This window comes from Caloenas nicobarica, chromosome 13 (assembly GCF_036013445.1).
Source record: "Caloenas nicobarica isolate bCalNic1 chromosome 13, bCalNic1.hap1, whole genome shotgun sequence".
Lineage (NCBI taxonomy): Eukaryota > Metazoa > Chordata > Aves > Columbiformes > Columbidae > Caloenas > Caloenas nicobarica.
In genome coordinates, this window is record NC_088257.1 from 3,196,204 (window position 1) to 3,221,056 (window position 24,853).

At 44.9% G+C, this 24,853-nt stretch overlaps 1 protein-coding gene across 1 annotated transcript in view; it reads left to right on the forward strand.

Annotated features, from left to right (window-relative positions):
* The first annotated feature begins 259 nt into the window (after nucleotides 1-259).
* Nucleotides 260-24,853, forward strand: part of NSG2 (neuronal vesicle trafficking associated 2) — a 35,222-nt gene continuing 10,628 nt past the window's right edge. The window contains exons 1-3 of the mRNA XM_065644110.1: nucleotides 260-484; nucleotides 1,005-1,155; nucleotides 14,774-14,893. Coding sequence (XP_065500182.1) covers nucleotides 1,027-1,155; nucleotides 14,774-14,893 — 249 coding nt within the window. The 5' untranslated portion in view covers nucleotides 260-484; nucleotides 1,005-1,026. The remainder of the gene's footprint in view (nucleotides 485-1,004; nucleotides 1,156-14,773; nucleotides 14,894-24,853) is intronic.

Below are 24,853 nucleotides of genomic sequence, written 5' to 3' on the forward strand. Positions count from 1 at the left end.
GTGAGCTTTCGAGGTCCCTTCCAATCCCTGACATCCTGTGACTCTGCGATCCCTGCAGCGCTGGGATGTCCCCCCCGGTGCAGCCCCATCCGAACCCGCTCCCCCCCGCCTCCCCCCGCCCCCCTCCTCCCCCCGCCAGCCTGCAGGGGGCGCCCCGCCTCCCGTGCGCGGCGGGGCCGCCAGGGGGTGCCCGAGGCCGCGGGGCGTGCGCGGCGGCGGCGGCGGCGGCGGAGGGGGGGGGGGAGCGGGGGGGGAGCTGCCGCCCGCGCCCGCCCTCAGTCGCGCGTGCGGAGCCGCAGCCGAGCGCAGGGCGCAGCGCTGTCCCTTCAGCACCGCGACCCCGCGCCTCCGTACCGCCCGTGGAAACCTAACGGGAAGCTTCCCCTGCCACCCCCCGCTCCGAGCCGCCGCCTTCCCCCGCACCGCCCCCCCCCGCCGCCGCAGCGCCCGGGCCGAGCCGCCGCCAGTCGCCGAGTGGTCTGCAGTAAGTAGGGGCTCGGGGGCGGCGGGAGGGGCGCAGGGGGGTGCCCGCAGCCCCCCCCCCCCAAATCCTCAGCATCCCCCCCTGCAGCGCGCCCCGCAGAGGGAGCTGCGAGGCGGGGGGGACACCCCCAAGTCTCCAAGGGTGCGGGGTTTGCAAAGGGGGGGTCAGCGCCCTCAGTGGGGCTGCAAAATGAAAAAAACCAGGGCGGGTGTGGCGGGTGTCCAAAGCATCGGTGGGGCCGGGCTGCCCGCGGGGGGTGCGCCCCGTCCCCCCGGTGCTTGGAGCTGTTTTGGGGCTGGGTGCGTTGGGAGCAGCCGTGCAGGGCTTGTAAGGGGTGTCGGGGTGTCCGCGTAGGGCAAAACGCACGGGTGAGGTCGGGTCGCGGTGTGGGGCGCGGCGTGTCCGGCCACCCAGGTGTGCAAGCCAGGTAACCCGTGCGCAAAGTCAAACCGAGCGGGGCGAGGCAGAAACCCCCCCCTTCCCACCGCCCTTGTGACACCGCTCGTCTCGCTGGTTTTAGGTCTGGAAAGCAAGGTCCAAGGATGGTGAAGCTGGGGAGTAATTTGAACGACAAGAACAACAAACAGCCACCCACCGAAGATGGTTTTCAGACAGTTCCTTTGATCACACCTTTGGAAGTAAATCACCTGCAGTTCCCGGCTCCGGAAAAGGTAAAACAAAATTGAATGGCACTCCTGCATGATTATGCACACGTATATACCCCTTGGTTTTCACTGCCTTGGTGATTTTACTGCTCTCTGATTATATGAATGAGGCATAGTGGTTATTCAATAAATAAAAGGAGGTTTCCTTTCATAGTGTGTTTATCTGTTTTAACATGGCAAATAAGCACACAGCTGTCCCCCAATGCCTTCCCTCCTCAAAAAAACCCCAAATGTTTCTTCATAAATATAACTGGAAAAGCCCGAGCGTGTTTCTCTTGCAAATGCTGGAGAAACTGAAGAACAATTTACAGTGTGTTATTATTATCAGTAAGATCAATTGAGAGTAACGTGACAACTCTTCTGAAATAAGCAGCTATTTTAATTATCTCAGTTAAGGTTTGTTTTATTTTCTCTGGCTTTGCAAAGCTTATTTGGGCATTGAGGATGTGATTTCTCTGAGGCTTGTGGCTGTGTCCCCATGCCCTGGGTGGGACAGCTTTGTCCCCTGCCCACTCACTGCTGTCAGAACCGAATGCAGCACTAAAATGCCCAGAAATGCGCATTTGCTGTCGGCTGCGTTTCGGTGGTTGGGGTTTTTTAGATGCAGTGTGTACGAGGAAATCTTTTGTCTCTGTCGGTGCAATGATGATGCGTATCAATATAACCTGGTGAAGACATGATGAGACTGTAAAAATCTGTGTGCCCTGACAGTCCTTACAAAAACAAAGCCTGTCTGCAATGTAGTTCCCAGATGCCACAGAGATGGAGCCAACTCGCCCAAAAGTACAGACGGAATGATTAGATCTCACAGGATAATGGAATAATAGTAAAATTAACACTGATGATTATTGAACGTGTATCCTGTTTTTACCGTAGTACAAAATGAATTTTCTCTAAATACACCAGGAGAACACGATGATGGATGTGATAAAACTGTCTAGATAGATAAATTATGTTTATTTTATGATAGAGCTGAGTCAACTGCCTTGACATCCTGGGAACCAGAGCCGTGCCAGACAAAGGAGCTGGTTCCATTCTCCATGTGCCTCGTGGCAATCAAGAGTAACTTCGCTGCATTAAGGAGACTTACACTTCCGTGAATTGTTGTGAATGAGAGACTAAACCTGCCCTTATCTATGACTCTGATAAATGAGATTAAGGAAAATAATTCAAGCAAAGCAGTATGATTTATCATAAACATCTGAAAAGCTCAGAGGGAACTATGGATGTGTAAAAGTAACTCATTTGATGCTGGTACCAACGGCTCGTTGAGATCACACGCTGTCACATGAGGTGAAATTTAAATGACTCATGTATCAGATGAGACATGGATAAACTAACAAAAATCCTTTCAAGCTAATAAAGTGGTAATGAGTGTTCTCATGACCACCATGTTCCAATTGCTTGTTGGTGAATAAACACCGGAGTGTATTGGTCTGGTGTGATTCCTTGCTGATTTTTCTGTTTAAACATGCCTACATCAATAATTCACATGTTGTTAGGTTACATTACCTTCATTAGCATACATTACTGTCAATGCACCTCCTGACATCCATATTTTTCTTTGCTGGAAGAGTGAGATGTATCTCCGGGAGTGCTGAGCGTGATTCAGAACTCATTAGAGTCACTGGTATTGATTTCTGCAGGCTGTGCTTCAGCTCCTGCGCGCGGGAGGCCTGGAGTTAACGGCGACTGGAGATCTTTACAAGGAGAAGAGGTTATTTATGATAAAAGCAAAATAATTCACAATCTGTTTCCTTTGCTCTTTGTAGAACAGATTCTGTTGGGGCAAGTCCGCCCTGGGGCAGAGGGGCTGTTTAAAGACCTGCTAATAAGGAGTTGAGCCTCAGGTGAAAAGCTTGGACAAAGGTTAAGTGAGAGGGAGAAATTTCAGCTTTGTGTTAATACTTAGGAAAGCAAAGCTGCTGCAGAATTCAGTCAGACTGTGAGCCCGAGGAAGAGTAGACGTGGATTTCAAGTCTTTCAGAGTGTATTTGTGTTTGGACTTGCCTTGCAGTCAGGGTTGGGTTAAAAAAGTAAAAAAACCCTAAAATTGATTTGACTTTTTTTCTGTCTATTCCTAAAACCTGCCAGTAGTTGATTTTTAGCTTGGGAAAGTGAGAACACAAGCCAAGGTGCTTCCTGTGTCTCTTGCAAAGGATGATGCATAAATGACCAGAGCCAAAGCAGGTTTGGTGTTGGGTGCAGCAGCTCAGAAGGGCTTTGCTCGCTGGTTTTCTGAAATGCAAAGCCCTTGCTGCTGATTAACCACAAGGAGGCAACGGTCCCGGCCCTGCTGCGATTGCACACAGAGCTGGTGTGCCCTGGCATCTTGAGTCAAATCTGGGGGGGGAAAAAAAGCAAACCAACTGCTGTTACCACCAGTGTGCAGTAATGACTTCACCTGGTCTACGTATAGTACATGGCAAAGGTCTGCAAGCTCTGTTAATTTATAGGCTTTTTCCCGTTGAGTCTTAGACACCTTCATGCAAGTTGAAGAAAAACAAACCTGTTGTTTGTCAGTGTTCTTACCTTTGCAGATCCTTAAAAGCACCCCACAACGCCCATGGAATCTACAGGCTGAAAAATGTGTTCTAAGGGCTGTAAATACTTGATTTTCCATCATTGTAAGGATATTTTTCTAACTGGATCACTTGAGAGTCACTCAGAGTGACTCTCAGCATTAACCTCTGCAGGTGTTTGACCAGAGCTTCATCTCTTTCAAAATATTTTCTGCATTTCACTCCCCTTTCTGAGAAAGGATACAGAGAAAGAATATAAAAATGAGGCTTTAACTCATGTGGTTTAATCCCTGAAGCCCATCTCTTTTCAGATAGCTCTTTGATTGTAAGAAATCCTCTGGCGGTGGGGGTGATAGGGGGAAACACTTTGTAAAGGGTATGACAAAACTTGCCGGCTGTCCTTTTGGGGATGCTTTCCTAACAGGCTTGCTTTTCGAAGCGCTGTGAGCTTAGCAGCTCTCTCCGACTTCCACCTTGATGCTGTTGGAAAAATCCAGGCAGGAATTCAGGAGGTTTGAATTTGGCAACCTTTTTTCTTTTTTTTTTTTTTTTTTTAAATTATTGGCCACTGGACTGACTTTTTCTTTTTCCACCAGACGAGGATGTCTCTTCCCACGGCCTGTGCTATTCCTCCTGCAGCATCAGCATTCTCCTTGTTCTGTCAGCAGTTATGTGGCTGCGATGGGTGCAATGTCCCCGGGACAGTGATTTCTCCCCTCGGGTGCTAAGCCTGCTGTGTATTTATATTTATTGACTATCTTCAAGCATTTTCCTTGCCCCCCTCTTCTCTTGCTGGGGCGGCATTTGCAGAGAGCAGAGACAGATGCTCTTCAATCATTTTTGCGTGGCCTTTTTTTCTGAAATCCCTCCATGTAACAGGAATAATGGCCATCACCGGTGGCAAGCCCTTCACCTGGCTTTTTGTGTCTCTGAATTTAATTTCTACTGTATTCAAAAAGCAAAAAAGAAGCAGCCTTTTTTTCTTTGAGGACAAAAGGGGCAAAGGCTAGCTGTTCACTTGTTTTCCTAGGCACAGACAAACTGCTTTGGCAGTGGTCGTTACGTGTCTCTGCAATGAGAACACTAAAAGATACGCAGCTTTTCTGGGACCACACTGTTTCACTGTAATTTTAAATGAGACCAACAACTGGGGACCCCTTGGTCTCATAGGCTCGCTTCAGTATAATCCAGCAGGAAATGTCTCTGTTCTGGCAGTAAAACCCCTAATTTTACATAACACAAAAGTACGTGAAAGCTATTGTCAGGGCCGAAAAAAACATCCGGCGTCTCTTTTGTGGTGAAGGCTGCAGAAGGCTTATCATGTGCTCCATTGTTCTTGATTTTGAATGCATCTGGAGGCTTGAGAAATCATTTATTTGGTGACAAATTCCTGCCGTCCAACCCAGGAAAGAAAAAAAAATAGGTGTAACTGTGCTCTTCGGATGCTTTTCCCACCCCGTGCTCCTGCCTCTCGCCGTCCCTGGCTGCGTTCCTCTCCGAGCGGCCGAGACCGCGGCGTTTATGCAGAGTAATCAAGGCTTCCTGAAAATCAGGGGGGTCCCTGGGGTTCACAGCCTGTCCCTGTTGGTTTAACAGAAAATAATGTTTTGTCCTGGCCAGCTGAGCAGGCATAATTAATAGTACGCCGGGTGAGTGCTTTTGTACCTGGGGGACTGCTTGCAGCTCTGCCCTGAAATACTGATGCGAGGCTTTCCTCTGCACGGCGCTCCAGCCAGCCCCAAGGTGCTCCCCGTGGGGCGGCGCGGGGCTGGTTGCGGGGTGCTGCTGCATGGTGTGGGGCCAGGGGAGGCTCAGTCCCCCGCGACGCCGCCCGGGGGGCTCCTGATGCAGCCGAGGGCCGTGTCTGCGCCCCCGCCGAGTTGGGTGGGATGGAGCAAACGGCAAAAGGAGAGGTGGGGCAGGGCCGGTCGTGGTGACGGCCGAAGGAGGGAAGAGTGAAAGGGAGGAGGAGGATACAAAGGGAATAAAAGTGTGGAAAAAAAGAAGGGAATAAAAAGAGAGCGTTGCAAATGTGAAGGAGTGCCAGGCCGTCCTGCCTTTCCCCATCCTTTCCTTTCTTCACTTGGGATACTCTAATCCCCACCAATACCAAAGCCTGAGCTTTCCTCTCCTGCAAAACCTGTCCCCGTTCTGCACTGTGCAAATCCATTTGTCCTCTAGATGTGTATTTGAATGTAAACACCGCCTCTGCTTATCGAGCTGTAATAAATAGCGCGGGGCTTCTGGGGTAACCTTTTTGATTTTGTTGGAGTGTCTGGGACAGCCCTGCTTGGGGTTTTGGCAGTCCAGGCTCCTTTTCCTTGGACGCAGCCGCCGTGGGGTTATCGTTCCCAGCGCACGCTGCCCCGCTGGGCACGGGCTGTGCCCCGCGATGCTCGCCGCCCTCGCACACACCCGGGGCAGCGTTCGGCTGCCTCTCTTGCATACGGAAAACACGGTGCTGCTTTTGAGCATGGGAAGTCTCAGGATTTGTGCAGCCTGTGCAGAAATTTCTCTCCCTAACCGCGCTGCTACCGATGTCTGAGTGGGGTTTGTTAAAGCCAGCTCGTGTCTGGTTTTGTGAGCTCCACTGCATCCCTTAAACCCTGTTATGTCTGCGCTGCAATCCCAGAGCCGTGTTCTGCAGAAACAGCAGGAATGGACACAGAAATGTGTTAAGAAATGGATGTTTGGCTAAGCCCATTGTGATCTATTCTCTATTCTAACATGAAAGCCCATTGCTGCAGGTGGAAGTTATTTCAGCGAGGCTGTGAAGTGAACCCTGCATACCAGTAACTTACTGGTCTGGAAAGTAAGACTGGGCAGATTCTTGACGAGTGTAAATCAGTGTAGTTTAGATGAAATCAATGGGGCTCTGCTAATTTACCGTGGCCAATCTGCCATCACTGTAGTGGAGTGATTGATTCTTTTGTCTGCTTTGCTATACCCTCTCCTGGCTGAACCTACTGAAATCAATTTTTGTCACCCCTCCACAGCCTCCTGTGGGTTCCCGATGGTTATGGTCACCTAGGGATTTGTAGGGAGACTTAGCTGAATAATTTCCAAGCTCCCTTTGTGCTTGCGAGCTGTGCCTTTCCCTTCTCAGCTGCTTTCAGCTCCCAATGCAGCCTGTGCTTTCTGTGCTGCCTTTCATCGGTGATGCCAGGGCTGATTACATTTGCTGTCTTTGTCCTTTTGTGATGTTCCTTATGCCTGGAATATCCTGGCACTGATTCAGGAGACCACTTTTTTCTACCACCCTCTGTGAAACTCATTTCCAGCACAACATCCATTAGATGAGCTGATACAGGAAAAAAAAAGGAGAGTATTTCTACTGACTGTGGCTTTCTCCATTCACTATGGATTTGATCCCTGGGCATTCTTTTTTTTCTTTACCTTCCTTTCGCTGTTCGATATTTCAGATATTCCACGTATTCGAATAGTGACTAGGAGACCATGGGGGCTACAGTTACATACATCCCAAATGCCAATTGTAATTCTAATCTCTGGGAAGTGTGCCTGCTGAGATGTGTTCATCCTGTAGATCTGGAAGCACAGCTTTCTCACCCGCAGGATGGGACAGAGTCATAATTATTTGGGAAAGTTTTAAAAGACCTAATTGTCTAAAAATCCTTGAATTTGCAGCACAGTGATTGCAGGTAGTCTCTGATGACTAGTTACAGAATCATAAGAATCATGTTGGGTGGAAGAGACCCTCAGGATCATCGAGTCCAACCATAACGTAACCGAACTCTAGCACTAAACCATGTCCCTAAGAACCTCGTCTAAACGCCTTTTAAACCCCTCCAGGGATGGTGACTCCACCACTGCCCTGGGCAGCCTGTTCCAATGCCCAACAACCCTTTACATGAAGAATTTTTTCCTGATATCCAATCTAAACCTCCCCTGGCGCAACTTGAGGCCATTTCCTCTTGTCCTATCACTTGCTACTTGGGAGAAGAGACCAACCCCCTCCATGCTCCAACCTCCTTTCAGGCAGTTGTAGAGAGTGATAAGCTCTCCCCTGAGTCCATCCAGTCCAACGTGTCCTGTTTGTGGCAGCAGCCAGTGCAAGAGTCAGCAGGAGGTACAGGAGATGCTGCAGTAGGCATGGAGCTGCACATGTCTATGAATGTTCATCCTAAGCCTGCAAAGAAAGAGATTGTTTTAAGCCCTGAAACATGATTCTTGCATCTCTTTTCCTATACTCTTTTGCTGCTAGGTGTTTTAACTTCAGCTGCTGTTGGCAACGCGCGCATCTCGTTTGCTTTTTGATGCCGGCTGTGTGTGAGGATTAGGGCTTGTAGGTCACTGGAGAATTTTGCGTGCGAGCAGGTGGTTTTAGCCATCCCTTGTCTTGTAGCGTATGAGCATAGGAAGTGACTGAGCCACAGCAGATTTAGTGCCAAGCCTGGGGGTCACCGCGCTGCTCCCATCAGTACCCGGCCAGCCCGCTGCAGCTGGGACTCTAAGCGATTTCACAGCCATTGATGCTCACTTGGGTAACGAAAGCAAAAGAAGCTCCCATGTCAGTGCCAGCAATGAGTTTACATTTTCTGTTCTCTCTCTGCAAGGAACTAAGAAAGGCATGTCTTTGGAAGCCAAGAGTCTCATTTTCATTTAAAAGTGAGCATGACTAATCCACATGGAACCGAGGGGTGTATTACAACCATTTGGTGGGACTACAAAGTCCAGCTTTGAACCTGGAGGAAACCTTTCTCCTTAGTAGGAGAAACACATTTTGTTTATCTCTTCTGTCAATCTGAAAGCCACTCTGAGTGAGAGACTCTTCATTATTAATAATCCCAGGAAGTAGTATTTTAAATTTTTATGGTTTGCACTTTGCAGCACCTGAACCACAATATATTACATGCACCGTGGCAGTGAAGTGGGAATTACAGGAGGGCTGCATGTCCTTTTCCAGATGAATAATTTAAAGTTTTCACAATGCCAGTTATGTTAAATATTATTACTCATTTCTTCAGGGAAAACCATAGAGCTCAAATGCAAATATAAAGTGGCAATAAATGATGTTACATTTAGCCAGTCTGAGACAAGACTCAGAATTCATATCAGTTCATTTTCTGAAACACTTACTTCATCCCATTGCAAGAAAATCCTTTTTAAGGTTCCATGGTTAGTGTGATATTTTCCCATTTGTCACATTTCACATCTACTCTGCTCCTTCCTCCTGAAAGCAAATGCTTTTAATATAGTCAGCTTGGTTAGAAGCTGGCTTTCTTTTTTCTTTCAGCACCCAGAATCTCTTGATTTCCCAGCACTCTCCTACTGTTTACTTTCTCAGGGCTGTCGATGATGGATTTCCTGCTGGTGTACACAGACTCTCGTCTGTTCTCACCTCAGCACATCTATAATTTTCCAAAGCATCACAACAGAGAAGGTGCCTGGTCCTGCATTCATTAAAGCTGAGGAAAAGTTTCGTATTGATTCCAGGGGTGTCACCAGCAGTAAGCCTAGAATAATAAGTGCATTTAGTTTTAGGACTCGATAAATGTATCAGCGAACAGCATCATTAGAAAAATCTTGCTCGTGTGGAGCAGCATGACAAGTGTGGCTTGTTGTCGTGTCGTGTCTGGGTTTTTATAACTTTTATGGGCCATTCTCTATAGCGTGCTACTGAGCTCTTGCAGAAAAGCTTCTGAGGGATTGGAATGAGGAACCAGAAGATGCAAGAAAGAGAACAGAAAGTAACAACCTTTCAAGACATGGAGAATGTTATTACATCTGCTAACCTAGGATGATTGAGGACAACAATTCTGCAGAGAGCATCATTTTCCATAGAGCATCTGACTCCTACCCAGCCCAGCCATGTCTCTTGCTAGCTCCTAATCTCAAAAATGTTATATTTATATGGAAAATGAATTGGAGCTACTTTTATCCCTCAGTTGATGAAAAACTGAGAAAACACGGTGCACTGTGAGTTGCAGCAAGTGTGGTCTGTCCTCCTGACTCAACCCCCAATTGCTGGTGTGACTCAGTATGTTACCAGAATTCTTTTCTTCTCTTTTTTTTTTCCTACTCTGCCATCAGTAATATGGAGATATGGGGGTCATGCTGGTGTGTAAAGTGCTTTGAGCGTCTTGCTGAAGAATGCCCCAGGAGCCCTGAGCATCGGTGTTAGAACTGGCTGTGGGAAGGTTCTTGAGCCCAGCTTAAGCTCTGACCTGGCCAAAGCACTTGAATGCACGCTTAACTTTAAATATCTGACTAATCCTGCTGATGTTAATAGGACTCTTAATAGGACTGCTTGCGTGCTTAAGTGCTTTGGTGAATTGGAAGTTAATGAGTTCACATGATAAACTTAAGTTTCGGAGGAAGCTGCAAGGACTGGCAGTGCAGACTCCCATAATTGGACAGGTCTTTTTGCTGCTCTGTGGAAGCCTTTTTCTCTTATATTCTTGCAACCAGTGTGCAAACTTTAGCAGGAAAGCAGCTTTCAAAGAACAGTTTTATTTTGGATGTAAAATGAAGAAAGTCCCAGGTAATTTACTTGTGTCTCCTTTGTTGCATCTGCCATAAACTGCACAGTCTCTCTGCATTTTAAAGGCGGGGGTGTCTGGGAAATAATGTGAAAACTTTAAGAACAGGTTACAACAGCAACATAATTTGCAGGGAGATCCCCTGAGCTGGTGTTCTTCTCGACTCCATCCACAGTACTGGCTTTAAAGTGCTGTAGATAGGCTGGGCTGAGCTGGCAGGGAGGCAGATCCCTGGTGCACGATCACAATGCAGAAAATGAGGCACAGGCAGAAGCTGGTGCTAGATCAGGGTTGAGATAACGAAACGCAAAGGCTGACAAGTGTCCAAGAAAAGTTCAAAGGGCATTTATCTGGATATTGCAAAGGCTCAGACAATCCAAAAAGCTGATGGGACTGTTCTTGCTTTTTAATGTTCATTTGCAGGTGATCAGGTTGCTTCATGAGATTAATAATATTAATAAAGATGCTGAGGGATCTGGAGCATCTTTCTTATGAGGAAAGGCTCAGCGAGCTGGGGCTGTTCAGCTGGAGAAGAGAAGCCGAGAGGGGATCTCATCAATGCTTATAGATATCTCCAGGGTGGGTGTCAGAGGATGGACCAGACTCCTTTCAGTGGTGCCCAACGACAGGATGAGGGGCAACGGGCACGGACTGAAACACAGGAGGTTCCATCTGAATACGAGGAGAAACTTCTTTCCTTTGAGGTGCCAGAGCCCTGGACCAGGCTGCCCAGAGAGGTTGTGGAGTCTCCTTCTCTGCAGACATTCAAACCCACCTGGACACATTCCTGTGTGATCTGCTCTGGTGACCCTGCTTTAGCAGGTGGGTTGGACTGGGAGATCTCCAGAGGTCCCTTCCAACCCCAACCATCCTGTGATTCTGTGTTGCTGCAGTGGGGGTGGAGAGGGGTCTAACTGTATTTTCTGAGGAGTATTCAGTAGGCTACTTGTTCATTTAAGTGCTGGTTCAATTGTTTGCATTTATTGTCCGTACTCATGAGGCCAGCGCACAGCCAAGCGCTGCTGCCCCCTCTGGGATTTACCCCCATGCAGCAGTTTATTTCCACCGTAACAGCATTGCAGAGAATGAGGAGCTGGGCATTTCTTTCACTTTAGTTTGCTTTGAATTGCAGCCTACCCAGGACCTCAATTTTATACTCCCTTTTAGCAGTTTCAATCACGAATAACTCTATTGTAAAGTCAGCAAGGCTGCAAAATGGTCAAGAAGAGGGAAGGGGGATGATTCTGTTTGCTGTGGTTTGTATTAAACGCCAGTAGCTCTCCCAGGAAACCTGTCATGGTGTGAGATGGATGTACCTTGTTTGCATTGAAACAGTGGGATCCAGGGCTCTGATGGAACCGCTTTGGGGCAGCCGGTGATAAATGAACACTGAACCTTGCGCTGCGGAGTCAGTGGGGTTTTTATTACTGTACATCCAATTTGGTTAGAATTTCTGGAAGACTTTACTGCCAGGAATTTTTTCTCGGTGACAAAATGGAAAGAAAAGGTGAAAAAGGAGTGCTGGCAGGGAATAGGGGAAGGCAAATCTTCTTTCCCACCCAACCCCAATCAGAAAACTGGAAAATGAAAACAGAACAAGCAACCAAAATAGGAAATAACCAATAATGCTACAAATATAGAAAAAAAAAAATCTTTATAAGATTAATTATTCCTTTTCTAAATTTGCGCTTAGATTAATACTTGGTGCTTTAGAAAAGTTCTCGTGGGTTGTGACCAGCTCTCATGTGGAGTTGTTTCAGAGGCACGAGTGACATTTGCACGGGAGGCTGTCAGGGTAGCAGACGCTCCGCTGGACGCTGCGTGTGTGTGTGCCTCTGCATCCTCACCCGCAGTGTGCGCTCCCGGCTCTGGGGGCTGCCGGGGTGGCCCTGGCCGGGCCGGTCTCGCCGCAGGAGGCTCCAGGAGTGTGAGGAACACAATTCGGTTCCCAGAGCCTTTGCGTGTGCTCCCCGAGGCAGCTCGTTGGATGGAGAGGGGTGAACGTTGCTGCCAAAGTGGGACCCGTGCTCGGGCGTATTTATTTGGACTGTAGGCGACTGAACAAGAGGCAGCTCTTGTCTTCTAAATTTGCACCCAGTGCCCTCAGGAAAATTGCATTTTTATCGTTCCTGCCACAATATTGAACGCTACCCCCACGCTACAGGTTTCCAGTTTTCTGTTTGTCCTTTGTCATTTTATTTCCGCGCTCTCCTTCAAAGAGGAGACCTGGCTGACTGACCCGTCTTTCTTCTGCCGAGTAATTCCACCAGATGTCTGACAAAGGTACTCCTGCAGAGCAGATATTTAGCTTTTGCAATGCCAAAAGGCATTTAGCAAAGGTACGTCTTAGCTCCTCTACTAAAGCTTTTTGATACCTCTGCATATTTCCCTGCAAAACACTGACCAGCGGAATGGCTCCGGCCCTGTGTGCACGAACACATGTCACTGCTGGCACAGGCAGCAAATGGGTTTCAAGGAGCTTCTGATCTGGCCGGGGACTGAGCTGCTTTATTTATTCGCAGACGTGATAGACGTTACTACTGGACTTGAATGTGATGCCTTGTGAAGGGCTGTGTGGGTTTATTTTCAGTCTCATGCTGGATCCCTGTAGATAGCATAATGCAAATTCTCTTGCTTATAAGATATTGGTTGAGTGTAACAACAATTAAAAAACACCCAGAAGAAAACCAGCATTAATGGCACAGAGTGAAAGAAGATGAAATTACATCTAGAAACAAGCGAGCCTTTAAATTTTCTTCTTATATTCTGGCTTTGTGGTCCTCCACTAAGATCTAACGTTAGAGTTTGTGAGAAAGCCCTCGTGTACGTTTAAAGATTTTGTTTGCAACTGAGATTTATGTCAGGCAGGAAGCGTGAATTTGGGAGAATTGGACACTGTGACCGGTGGATTTGAAAGCAGAAAACACAATTTCTGAAGGCTGGTTGGCAGGTGTTGGCGGCCGACACGCTGTAATTTACTGTTCTGGGTTTGCAAAAGGCCAGCGAGGAGGGTGGGAAGCTGGGGGCCAGGTGTGTGGAGTCCTGAGTGCACTTGCCTCCTTTTGAGTGAAAAAATGAGGTTATTGCTTGTTCAGAGCTCAGAGCTAAACTGGGCCAGTTTGTCCTGGATGGAGAGGGAGCTTTGCTTTATTTACTCCACTCTGCATTTCAGAGCACAGTGGGATTAGATTCAGTAATAGGTTCAGACCAGAGTTAGGGTTCGTCCCAAACCTACCGGATCACGGTTGCCCCCGTGTGTCATATCTCATCATCTATGTTGTGTCATCAGAAATCGTGAGTTCCAAAATGCTAATATAAATATGTTTGAGCGGCTTTTCGTCCCCTCCTCTTCCCAAGTCTTAGTGTTGCAAATGCTACTGTAATAAATATTATTGAGAGGGATTCACTGAAGGATGTAAATATTCATCACTCTTTAACGATTTGCATTTGAATCCAGAAAATTGGCTTATGACTCCACGCTGATTTTCTCTCACTGATTTTTCATGTGGCGTGAAGTGCAGGAGGATTAAATACCTGGGGTTTTCTCTGGTCCAAATCAGACTTTGCTGTCTTCATTTGGAAATAAGGTCTTCATCAGCTGGTAACTCAACCTTGTGCATCACTTAATCTTTTTCAGTCCTTCAAGACCTCAACCCCCTTTCTATAGATGAACTCCAGCTCTTGGCCAGTGCTGAAGACAAGGCCATTTTGTCTTCTCTTGCATTTTCCAGCGAGATGAAGGCAGTGTAGCTATCCTGGCATGCTCTCACATCGCTGTTGTGCTGCATACGCTCATGGATGGGTAGTTTTTGAGATTCTTGTGTATAATGGGATGGATACACTCACTCCTCTGAGGGACTATTAGTTTCAGAGCACAGCCCTGATGCTCGTCCCCTCTGGGAGCAGCTGGCATTACGTGTTACCTTTTCTGTGTTTGCCCTGAGTGGATTTTGCCCAAAATATTTAGAGTCATTCTAGGTTACAAATAAATTTGATGTGGATTGACAATGCAGTTTTGGTAATTTGACCGTAGCCTTTTAAAAGCCACTGGGGGCTTCTCCATTGGCATAAGACACCTCATTTTTATAACATCAGTAGGACCTGGATTAGTCAGCAAGTGACACTGAGATCTTCTGGGGAAAACCCGAGGTGATAGTATGAGATTAATATTGATAATCTGGAGCCTGAATAAATGAGACATCAAATGGCCTAAGTTTAAATTGGCTTCAGTGGAACTTGTTAGGATGGGGCTTTTAATAAGTGAGGCTCCTCTTTAGGATGGGCTGTTATTCTGCATGTTCTGCCTGTTGAATACAATATAGAAATTATATGCTTAGTCCTAAACAAAATGCGTGTCAGACGTTTTGCTGTCTTCTATTTTAAAACTCAATGTGATAAGATCACTGGCCTAGGTCTGTGTATCTGCCTATTTGTCTGTCTCTCTTAGTTGCGGAGGGTATGATTTGTTTGTGTTAATTTGTGGTCCCAAGGTACTTGTGTAGGTCCAGGGGATGGTTTATATAGAAAAACTGCGATAACAACAACAACAACTAAAAAATGTATGCTTGGTGCAGAAACCTTAAAAGTGTCGGTATTTTCCAGGTAATTGTGAAAACAAGAACAGAGTATCAGCCTGACCAGAAGAACAAAGGAAAACTCAGAGTGCCCAAAATTGCTGAATTCACAGTCAGTTTCACTGATGGTGTAACAGAAAGACTAAAGGTAAGAAATGGTTATTCTGCTGCCTTCTGATGCAAATGCTATTTGTTTTAAAATAACCGAATCAAAGTGACAGTAAGGACATAACAAATTTAACACTCCACTCATCGCTAAGGTCGAAGTGAGGTTTATCTCCAGCAGTATAAAGCTTTTTCTTTTTTTTTTTTGGACAGTCATGAAAATACCTTTTCATAACCAGATCTAAAGTAGGAAATGTTTTCCTTTTCCCAGGAAGACTTATATAAATATTTTCCAGCCCAAATTGAAAGTAAATCAAGTTTGACTCTTTTTTCTTCTCGGACATTTGTGTTTAAAAAGAATTAAAAAATCACAGTGAAGCTTGACTGAACCAGTTTGTTTCTCCTTTTAAAAATTCTTCTGTCTTGTAGTCAAGGAACCCTTTTCATATTTAAAATATTTTATTATTACATATTTATACTATTATAGGTTAAAATCCATTTCAAACTGGATTAAAAATATATGTTAGACAAGTATCCAAGCATATCCTATCCTGTAAGCAGTTTTGCTTCACAGGAACTGGAATTTTTCGATGAAAAATGTTTCCTTGAGAAAATTTCAACAGGCTCTACTCAAACATGGAAAGAAACTTTGTGAATTATTGAGTGCCCTCGGTTCCTGTTGGCTGCAGCATATTAGAACAGCTCAGTTCCTCCTAAAATTCAGTTCCAAGTGTGTAGCTGCTGGCGATTTCTCCCTTTTCATTGAGAAGATACGGTGCTTTTTCTAACCCACAGAGCATGGCAGTGATAACCATGTGAGATCTGATTTCACATTTCCAAAATCAGAGGAAACATCAATGATTTGAGTAGAAAACATAGCAGATAGGCAGTGCCTAGCTATAGTGCTGCTCCTCAGAAAGCAAGGATTTGGCGTATAAATTTTTGTGAAAGGGTGTCATCCCCGACAATCAACAGGAATTGACTCAAGGGACTGCGTGGCCTCTCATTTGGCCCAGTTGTTCTTAGTCTTGCAAGAAATAAAAAAGTTTATTATAATAATTTTCTAGTACTTTAGAAGAAAACTATCACCTTTAAAATTGGGAAGTGATCCATAACAAATGGTTACCGTTCATCCTCGATGAACTTCATGATAAGGTTTGTTCAGCTTTTGAAAGGAGAAATGTTTAGCTACTCTCTTCTAAAGACTATAGAAGGACACTGTTTCTGTTTTTTTCCCAAAATTCACTAACACGTCGTTCACAAGGACAATTCTGTTGCTTTCACCCAGGATATTTAAAGCCGTAATTTATTCTTAGGAGGTCTGTGAAAAAAGGTTTATAGCTTTTTTTTTTTACTTTTTTTTTTTCTTTTTTCAGTGGACATCACATGTTTTGATCTAAATTACTTATCAGGGACTTACACGCTGTTGATTCGGACTGAAGTCTTCACTGGTCTCATTGCATGCGTAGCACCTGTTTACCACCAATAGTGACTCCCCATTGCTACCACTGGTAACTTCAACAGCCACAGTTAAATCCCCAAGCTTGGAAACCACAGCAGATGTTTTCCAGTGTGAGCAACATACAAATCAGAACCAGACACACTGTGCCTGAGAAACAACAGTAAATGTGGAGTCTCCTGGAAGCGATGCGTTGGCTTGTGACCCGCAGGAAATGGCATTATTGATATTGCAAGTACCAGTGCTTCACTGGGTATTTAAAACTTAATCCTGCAGCCCTGAACAGTGTTAAGGTCAGCGCGAGACCAAGTTTTAATCCCATCAAAAGATCTGGCCTCGTTATTTCAAAAAACAATCAAGAACATCTCATCCGTACACACCATGTATGCTGGTGGCCCATAGGTTAGATACACAGCTCCCCCACGGCTATGGATAAATCTCATTTCATCTACTCCTGCTAGAGAGCATCTTCTTTTTCTCTGCCTCCTGCCCTGCAGCCTGGCAGCACCACACTTTCATTTTCCAGCTATTTCCTTTCCCTAAAGTCCATATGATTTTCATTCTGGGCTCTTCAATGTCAACTTATTAATCACTCAGCCCCTCGTCTAATACTGGATAAGACTGTAAGCCTCTCCCTGCCTGCTTTTCATAAGGCTTCCATGTCTCGTATTAAGCTTGTAATATTATTTCCTGACAAAAATGAGCTCAGATAATAGGTAATATTTCATTAAATCTTGTACTTTTTTTTATTGCATCACATTTTTTTATACCAGAGCACATTTTTAGTGACATTATTAAAAATACTGCCCTCTGGTTATACACAGGCCTGTTATTTGGTACTGATGAAATCATTTTACATTTGTTTTTTGTAAGAGGAAATCACAGCAAATACTTAACTTTTACGGTGTCAGTTTAGCTACACTTTAAAAAGCTTGAAAAATGGTAGTATAAATGAGATCATATTTTCTTTTGCTGGCTGGTCGCTTTATATAGCTTTCCAGTATGTGGTGCGTTGGAAATACCATCCATACCTTCTTCTAACGCACTTACTAAAATCAAAGTATTTGTCTATACTTGAGCCAGGCTGTTGGTAGCTATATACTGGCAGAAGCAAGTAAATCATCCCATTGATTTCTGCAAGAGAAATAACGGAGGGAAAGGCAAAAAGTCCATTCAAGTGTAGATGGTCCATTGGTTTAGTGCACTCTAAATATGTCAGATCTGTATGGGAAATGCGGGTACAACTAGGGTGAGTCCACAGCAATGCTTGAATTCAAGGGTTTTTGTCGGGAGCAATTTCGCTATCATGGCTCTACTAATCTGAGGAGGAACCCGTCTCGGTGTGTGGTACCTGTGTGCTGGGGCAAGAGCCGGGACAGAAAGAGGGTGCAGAGAAATAGCCAAGAGATCCTCTTCTGTCTGCTATTGCACTCCTTTGGCATCCTGGAAAACATGAAGTGAGATGTCTTGTATTTTATTTTTCACCCAAAGAGTGCAGTTATTGTCACTTGAAAGAGAAATATGGCAAAGTGAATCTCTGTCATTACTAAGTATTTGTGGAAAAATGCTGCAGGGATTCCATCCTTATGGCTGTGCTCCCCACCCACTAATAATATCTTTGGAGAGGGTTTTAACATTCCTGTTTCGGTAAATGAAGTGCTTTTCTTTCCTCTACTTCTGGTCACTTGGTATGGAAATGCTCTCAGGGAAGAAGGAAATTTTTCCCAAGTTGTCTATTTTTTTTTTCTCAAGTCATGTAGCTGCATTATACAGAAGAGCAGGATCTCTGACGTAAATGTTGGGACCATATGATCATGGCAGTCAAATCCACAGATGCCCTTTATTCCACCTTTTGGGTATCTTTTATTGAAGAGGCTAATGAATTATTAGACACCTTTCTCGCATGAGCAAGCCAAAGCCAGAATCTAAGCTTATGCATGCATATTTTTCATCCATCCAGAATAGCACAGATCTGAGCTCTTTAATTATCGTAGAGACTGTCCCTAGGCGACGGTTCTTATTTCACACCACCTCTTCCAGTAATTTTAGATCGCTCCTGCAACTTGTCACATCTCCTAATAGATGAGACTATGATTCTCTGTAGCTCAGCACACAGTGTCCTGGAAGTTGGACCAATTAGGCTAATTCTTCAGCGGGATGAGTCACCCCATACATACTTTATAACAAATGTTTAAATAGTTGCATGTAGATAGGTTACAAGAAAATGATGTTAAAATAGCATTATGGTTGAGCCCTCCATACGTAAAAGAAATTTCCTTTATCATTTTACTGCTTCTCAGGGAAGCAATGACAACATTTTTTCCAAGCTGACTGGCAATGGTTTATAGACCTCGCCTCCTCCGGACTGTTTATGCCTTTTGAGTGTGTCCCTCTAGGCATTTTTTGAACTGCAAAGATCTTATTTTGCAGTAACAATTAATACCAAGGTTTCTCAGTCTGGAGGGGAATAGTGGCTGGTGTTTGCCTTCCATTTTGCACGCTTTGGAAGCGGTGCGTGTTACCACGCTTGGCCATCCAGTGATGACACTAGGAAAGGTCTGCAAGTGTGATGACTCCACAGGATCATGTTCCTTTGTGGGACAACAGACCTAACCATTTGCATTTGAGAGAGGGCTTACTGCTTTTTGCCAGTGATATCTTATGTTACAGCTTTTAAGAACAATCTCTCGTATGCAAGTATCTTCATTCTCATGAGTTTCTGCCCTTATTTCTTTCAGTCAGTACTGAAATGAGATCAAATGCTCTTTCACTGTTCAAGCAGATTATCCATTGAATGAAAGGACTTGTTACTTCTGGAAAACAGGGTTTCTCATGACTCCTTTTGTCTTCTGGCCGGTCCAGATAACACAGAAATCAACTGGAATCATTTATAAGGTGAAGAGTGGGTTTCTACTCACTTTCTTGACTGTTACTTACCTGGAGCTTGTGTTCAACACATCAGCATCTGGCTTAAGAAGAAACAAGCTGGTGAAGCGTTGCTGATGGATTTTTGCTTAATCCAGTCAGACCCACTGAGTGCAGGTAGACCTGTCCTAGCCCTGAGTTTGCCCAGATTTTTCTATCTCCAAATAGCACCAGAAAAGGTACTGGAGTGGCTTTTCAGCGTAGGTTTACAACACAGAGCGTCGGATTGACATACGTAACTGCCCGTCAGTTACTGGTTTTGCGCGAATTGCTCTTTATTACAGAGCTTCACATGCAACCCATTTGACCTCTGTTACCCTGTTTCCCTGAAAATAAGACAGGGTCTTATATTAATTTTTGCTCCAAAACGTATTACTTTTTTACATGTATAGCTGCCTGGACACTATTTAAATTGACTTTTTTAGGAACTGTAACTAGGACTTATTTTTGGAGTAGGGCTTATATTTCGAGCATCCTCAAAAATGCTGAAAGTCATGCTAGGGCTTATTTTCAGGGTAGGTCTTATTTTCAGGGATCATGGCATCACTAAATGCCATAGAGCTATTCATTACTACTTTTTTGGGGAGACAATGACTTAATAACTATTAGCTGTGTTATAGTTACCTACTGTAGTTAGCTGACTTCTCAAGCCTTCCACAGTTCTTTCCTTTTCATGGATAATTTTCTTAACAAAGCTGAAGTTACCGGTTTTTCAGAGTTGGAATAATTAAACTGTGTACTTGTCTTTAACAGAATAAGTTGGGAGTGGGTGTACAGGGGAGAAATTGAGATACTTAAGATGTTTTCTTGTGAGCAATTTAGCTACCTGGAAGAATCATCTGCAAGTATTGTTCATTACGTTGCTGAAGAACACTGGGAACTTCTCTCTTTTTGCTACAAGTTGGCACGATCCATTTTCAGAGTCACTGGCTATGTAAGCCGTTCCTTTTGAGTATGCAATGACAAGATATTTCTTATCCCTAGATCAACCCTTGCCTCCCTCCACTCTGAAACTGCTGTGACAGATGCAGATCCGGTATCCAGGGGATGTCATTATTCACCACACTTTTCAGCAGGTTCTTAAAATATAGTGGAACCCATTCGAAAGTTTCTGTCATTGAAATGCTCACGCCTTGAAACAATTATGTTTGTCTGACCGAATGTGAAAGACTTAGAACAAAATTGGTTTGTGTCCGGCCGCACCCTGCAAAACAAGATTCCCTTAATTGTGAAGTTATCAGAGGGCAGGAGTAACTCCGAGAGAAAAGGCTCCTCTGAGTGTGAGCACAGGACCATTTTCCTTACTGCTTTTTAATACTACCAAACACAATGTTACCATGGTGACTGCCACATCACGTCGGTTATCTGGGAGATGCAGAGTGGCTGCTGAAAGATCCCATTACGCTGACTAATGTGCGCGGTGCTCGAGGGAGGGAACATGCTCTGATACACAGGGATTTTTCTCACTTTGGTGATAATTGCTAATGTGGCTGAGATGTTTCCGGGCTGCGCAGCATTCGGATGGGCTGTGCGATCCAGGAGAACAAGGAACGGAGGGGAGGAAAACCAGAAAGGCGGGAGGTCGGGGCGATAGTGTTCAGGCATCTTTTTGCACCAGCACTGAGGATGGGTCAGTGTTTCCCCGTTGAGCCTTGGAGAGGTGTCAGTATGAAGGGGTTGATCTCGGCCTCCAGGGGCTGATTTGGAGGCTCGTTCGCTCCCTTGGGGAGTTCTCAGCTATAATATCATCAGGCGATCTCCTTTCCCGGTGGGCATGTTCTTCTTGCGGGGGCGTCAGGCGGTTCTCACTATGACTTGTCTCTAAAGGCCAAGCTTTGCCTTGTCTTTGGAGCCAGAGTATTTTCCTCTGCAATGCAGAGGGTCACAGTTTCTCCTTTGTCAAAAATCCACTGCCCAGCCCTTTCTGGCCTTGTGTCCACTTACATCTGATGCAAACGGGCACCTGTGTGGATCCAGACTCTCACTTACAGTGTGTCTGGAGGGAAGCGAGAAATGTCGCTCATCATTTTTCTGCCTGGGCTCAGAAACCGTTCTTCTCCTCCTCTGGCTGTGATGGGAAGAGAAGAGGATCGGTCACATCTGTCCCAGTTGGTCTCGCAGCCGGCACGGCAGGTAGATTGATGGAGCCATTTGTGATCATCAGTGACAATTCGGAGCTGTGGGGAGGAGCTGACTGTGGATTTGTGGCTCAGCTGGCAGAAAACAGATATTTCTGGTCACATCTCAAGGTGTGGTACTATAAACCCTGCAAGGTTTCCCTGTCTGGGTAAAAGTCTGTGGTTTTTGTAAGAGTTCTCAGCTAATACCTGCCCTTCTGGCACAGGCTGGGTCCCAAGAAGCTAAAGCCAGGAAGAGTTTCCATGTGTAAAACACAGAGAAAAAACCCTATATTTTGATTTAACTAGAATGTTCTATACGGCTGGCTTAGGGACCATGTAGCAAAGCAAAGGAAAAAAAGAAAAAGACATAGCATTTATATGAAATGGATCGTTGCTTATTCTTATTTTTATAGAAACACACACGCACACTGTTCTGCAAAGTCAGAAAAATCACCTCAAATATATTTTATTTTTGCCATCTGCAAGCACCGACAGAGTAATCAGCAGAAGAGACTTGTTCAGGGTTATTTTTTTCCTTTAATTGATTTTCGGAGAGAAGAAGAAAGTTAATTGCTATGCAGAAAATGTCTAAAAATGGAAGTCACAGAGAATATTCACGACTAAGGGTTTGTGGGGTAGACCTGCTGAATGTAAATTCTCTGAACTATGATATATTGGAGGAAGAAAGGAGTTACCGAGCAGAAACCGCAACTAACCCTATGCTTTGGAACAAAATGCTTGAAAAAGATTTTCATGAGCGACTGCATGGAGATACCCATTCTGCTAATTACAAAATGTAATTGCAGTTTCTATTTCATCTGAATGATTTCTTATGCTGCATCTTTGTCTGCAACAACACAAAGCCGTGTTATGTTCTGATACCTCTGCCACCCTACGGTAAACCCTATTTGTTGGGTGATTTTCTTGTCAGCATTTGGGGTGGAATGAAATATGCTTAATACCAGTTTGGCTAATGTAGCAAAAGGGACCAAATGAGATGGAGAAGGAGAGAGTTTTCAGCAGACTGAAGCCAAAGCAAAGTTTATTGACTGTCGTGAAGTCCATTCTGAGTCTTGTAGCCAAACCACAGAATGCTAAAAAAAAATAAGAATCAGAGAAGAGAAATGCTTCACTCTTCATTTTCCATGTACTGTTTCATTCTCTCTATTTATAAAGCAGTACAGGCTACTGATTGAATGTTAAACAGACCTGAGCTCCCTCTTGTTAGTGCTTGCAGATGTATTAAGCCAGTTGTGTCAGATCCACAGCTAATGGAACTGGCCTCGTGCCTTTGATGGCATCATAATCAGCTAGATTATTCATTTTTGTTGTTTGTTTTTAAAAGAGGAGCTTTTGTAAGTCATTTGCAGCAATAAAGCTTCACATTTCTAATTTAAAATGGAAAGGCTTTTAATTGTTAAGTTAGCCAAGGGACACGTTGCTCACCAAGTCCTCACTTCGTCCTTGTATGAAGCACCCACATAATAAGAGTAAATTTTTGTAAGAGAAATGGGTGTAGTAGACCATGAATGCTGCCATGTTATTAGCTTTATTTCCTGACCCGTGATGGTGGACATAGATGCTGAAATGCATATGAATATGTTGACCTTCTGGAAGGAATGAACTTCCAATTGATTTTTTTTTTTTTTTGACCACAAGAGTGCACTGAGCATCGGTGTTTTAATTTGTGCAAGCTTGACCTTGGATTTCATTTTATTTAAGAAGTCCATGAGACCGGGGGGTGGCAGGGGAAAGTTATCTCATGCCCTGGCACATGGTGTTGGTGCTTGGGTGGTTTTGCACAAATGGGCCCAGAAAAAGCTGAACTTTTGGGGACTGAGACGCTTGCAGCTTTGGGTGGATCTTGTTGGCGTGTCTGTGAGCAGGGAGCTCGCTGCGGAGCCGGACCCGACTGTGAGTCAGGTACCGAAGAAAGGCAGCAGAGCAAAAACTCAACCTGCATTTCCCAAGTCTTTTGCCATGTTCTCACTCATGGCCCCTAATGCTTTCCCTGCACCAAATGCAACGTGAGGGAAGCGGGCAGAGGGGGTGATTTTGCATGTATGAGACTCTTCAGAGGTTACGTCTTGGCAGGCAAAGGGTAGGCAAGGAGACATTTTATCGATGACTTGATTTGCCTTGTATTCCTCCTAATGCATTTTAAAAGGGCCCTTGATGAGCTGAGGCACCTGTTGTCATGTCCCACATGAAGGGACCGAAGGAATTGTCACAGCCAAAGCTTTGCACAGTGCGATGGGAAACTGCAGCATGTCCCCGATGAAGGGATATCTGCGGAGATGATGTATCTGCCTGCTGCAATCCCATTAATTGAAAAGCCATCTCAAATTAGTGATCTAGAAGGAAGCCCCTTCCAGCATTGCTCAGCTCATGAAATGGTATGTCAGGTGTGATCAGGGCCATGGGTTTGGGAAGAAAAGCACCTTTATAAGCCGTGGTCCTGAGTCACCCCAGTTGTTTAATTTTAGGTTTTTGCTTCTTTTCTTTTGAAGGTAGCAGAGTCACAGAAATAAGGACAGAAGGCTTATGATAGTTGAAAAGGGGAGAAAATATTCTTCTAGGAGGAGGGCGGGGAAGAAAAGACCTTTAAATACCTGTGTGTTCTGCCAAAAAGGTCAGGTACTTATTTGGTGTTCCTAGAAGCAATATTATAGCATCTCAATATGCCAGGCTATTCTGATGAAGGATTTTTTAATGACATTAAATGGCAGAAACGAAAAAGCAAACCAAACAGAGCTTTTTACCTACCTAAGTAGAAATTCACTAATATTCGATGATGGAAGCATCCTTATTGAAAATGTCATTTTAGACCTTCTGTAAGGAATGGGGGCTTGGCAAATGAGCCATGAATTTTCCTTTCAAGGGGTTTGACTTGGCACAGAAAGACGTCATGCAGATCGCAGCTGGCACCAGACACAGTTAAAAAGATCTGAGGCTATTAGTGCCTAAACAGCCACTAGAAATTATATTACATGATGGAGACTGGCTAACATAATTGAGCCAGCTAGTTATTGTGTGCATAATTTAATTATTTGACAAATTGCTTAGATACATGGTGTTCTTGTTCCACGCTCGTGCTGCACTCACAGTGTTACAAGGCGCAGGGCAGAGGAATTGCTGGTGGGTACGTTGTCATCTTGGAAGGTGGATGTTTCTTTTTAAGGTTTGCAAACTTGGAGAGGGTCACTGGTGTAGTCCCGGTGAGGTGGCACCTGCGGAGATGGGTAGAGATGGCGGGGACATGGCTGGGATACCAAACTGGCTCGGAGACAGCTGGTGCTGTTTCAGATCAACACCTTCGAGGCTTTAGGGTAGTTGGAGAAATGACCCTCTCATTTATCTGCTTTGTGAGTCTTTTGGACTTTGATTGCTGGGCTGAATAGAACCCATGAAATAGTGGAGCAGATGCGAGATGTTTTTGAACCCCAAGATTATACCATCCTCATGGATGGTGTTCAGTGTTCTTAGGATAATTGGGGGC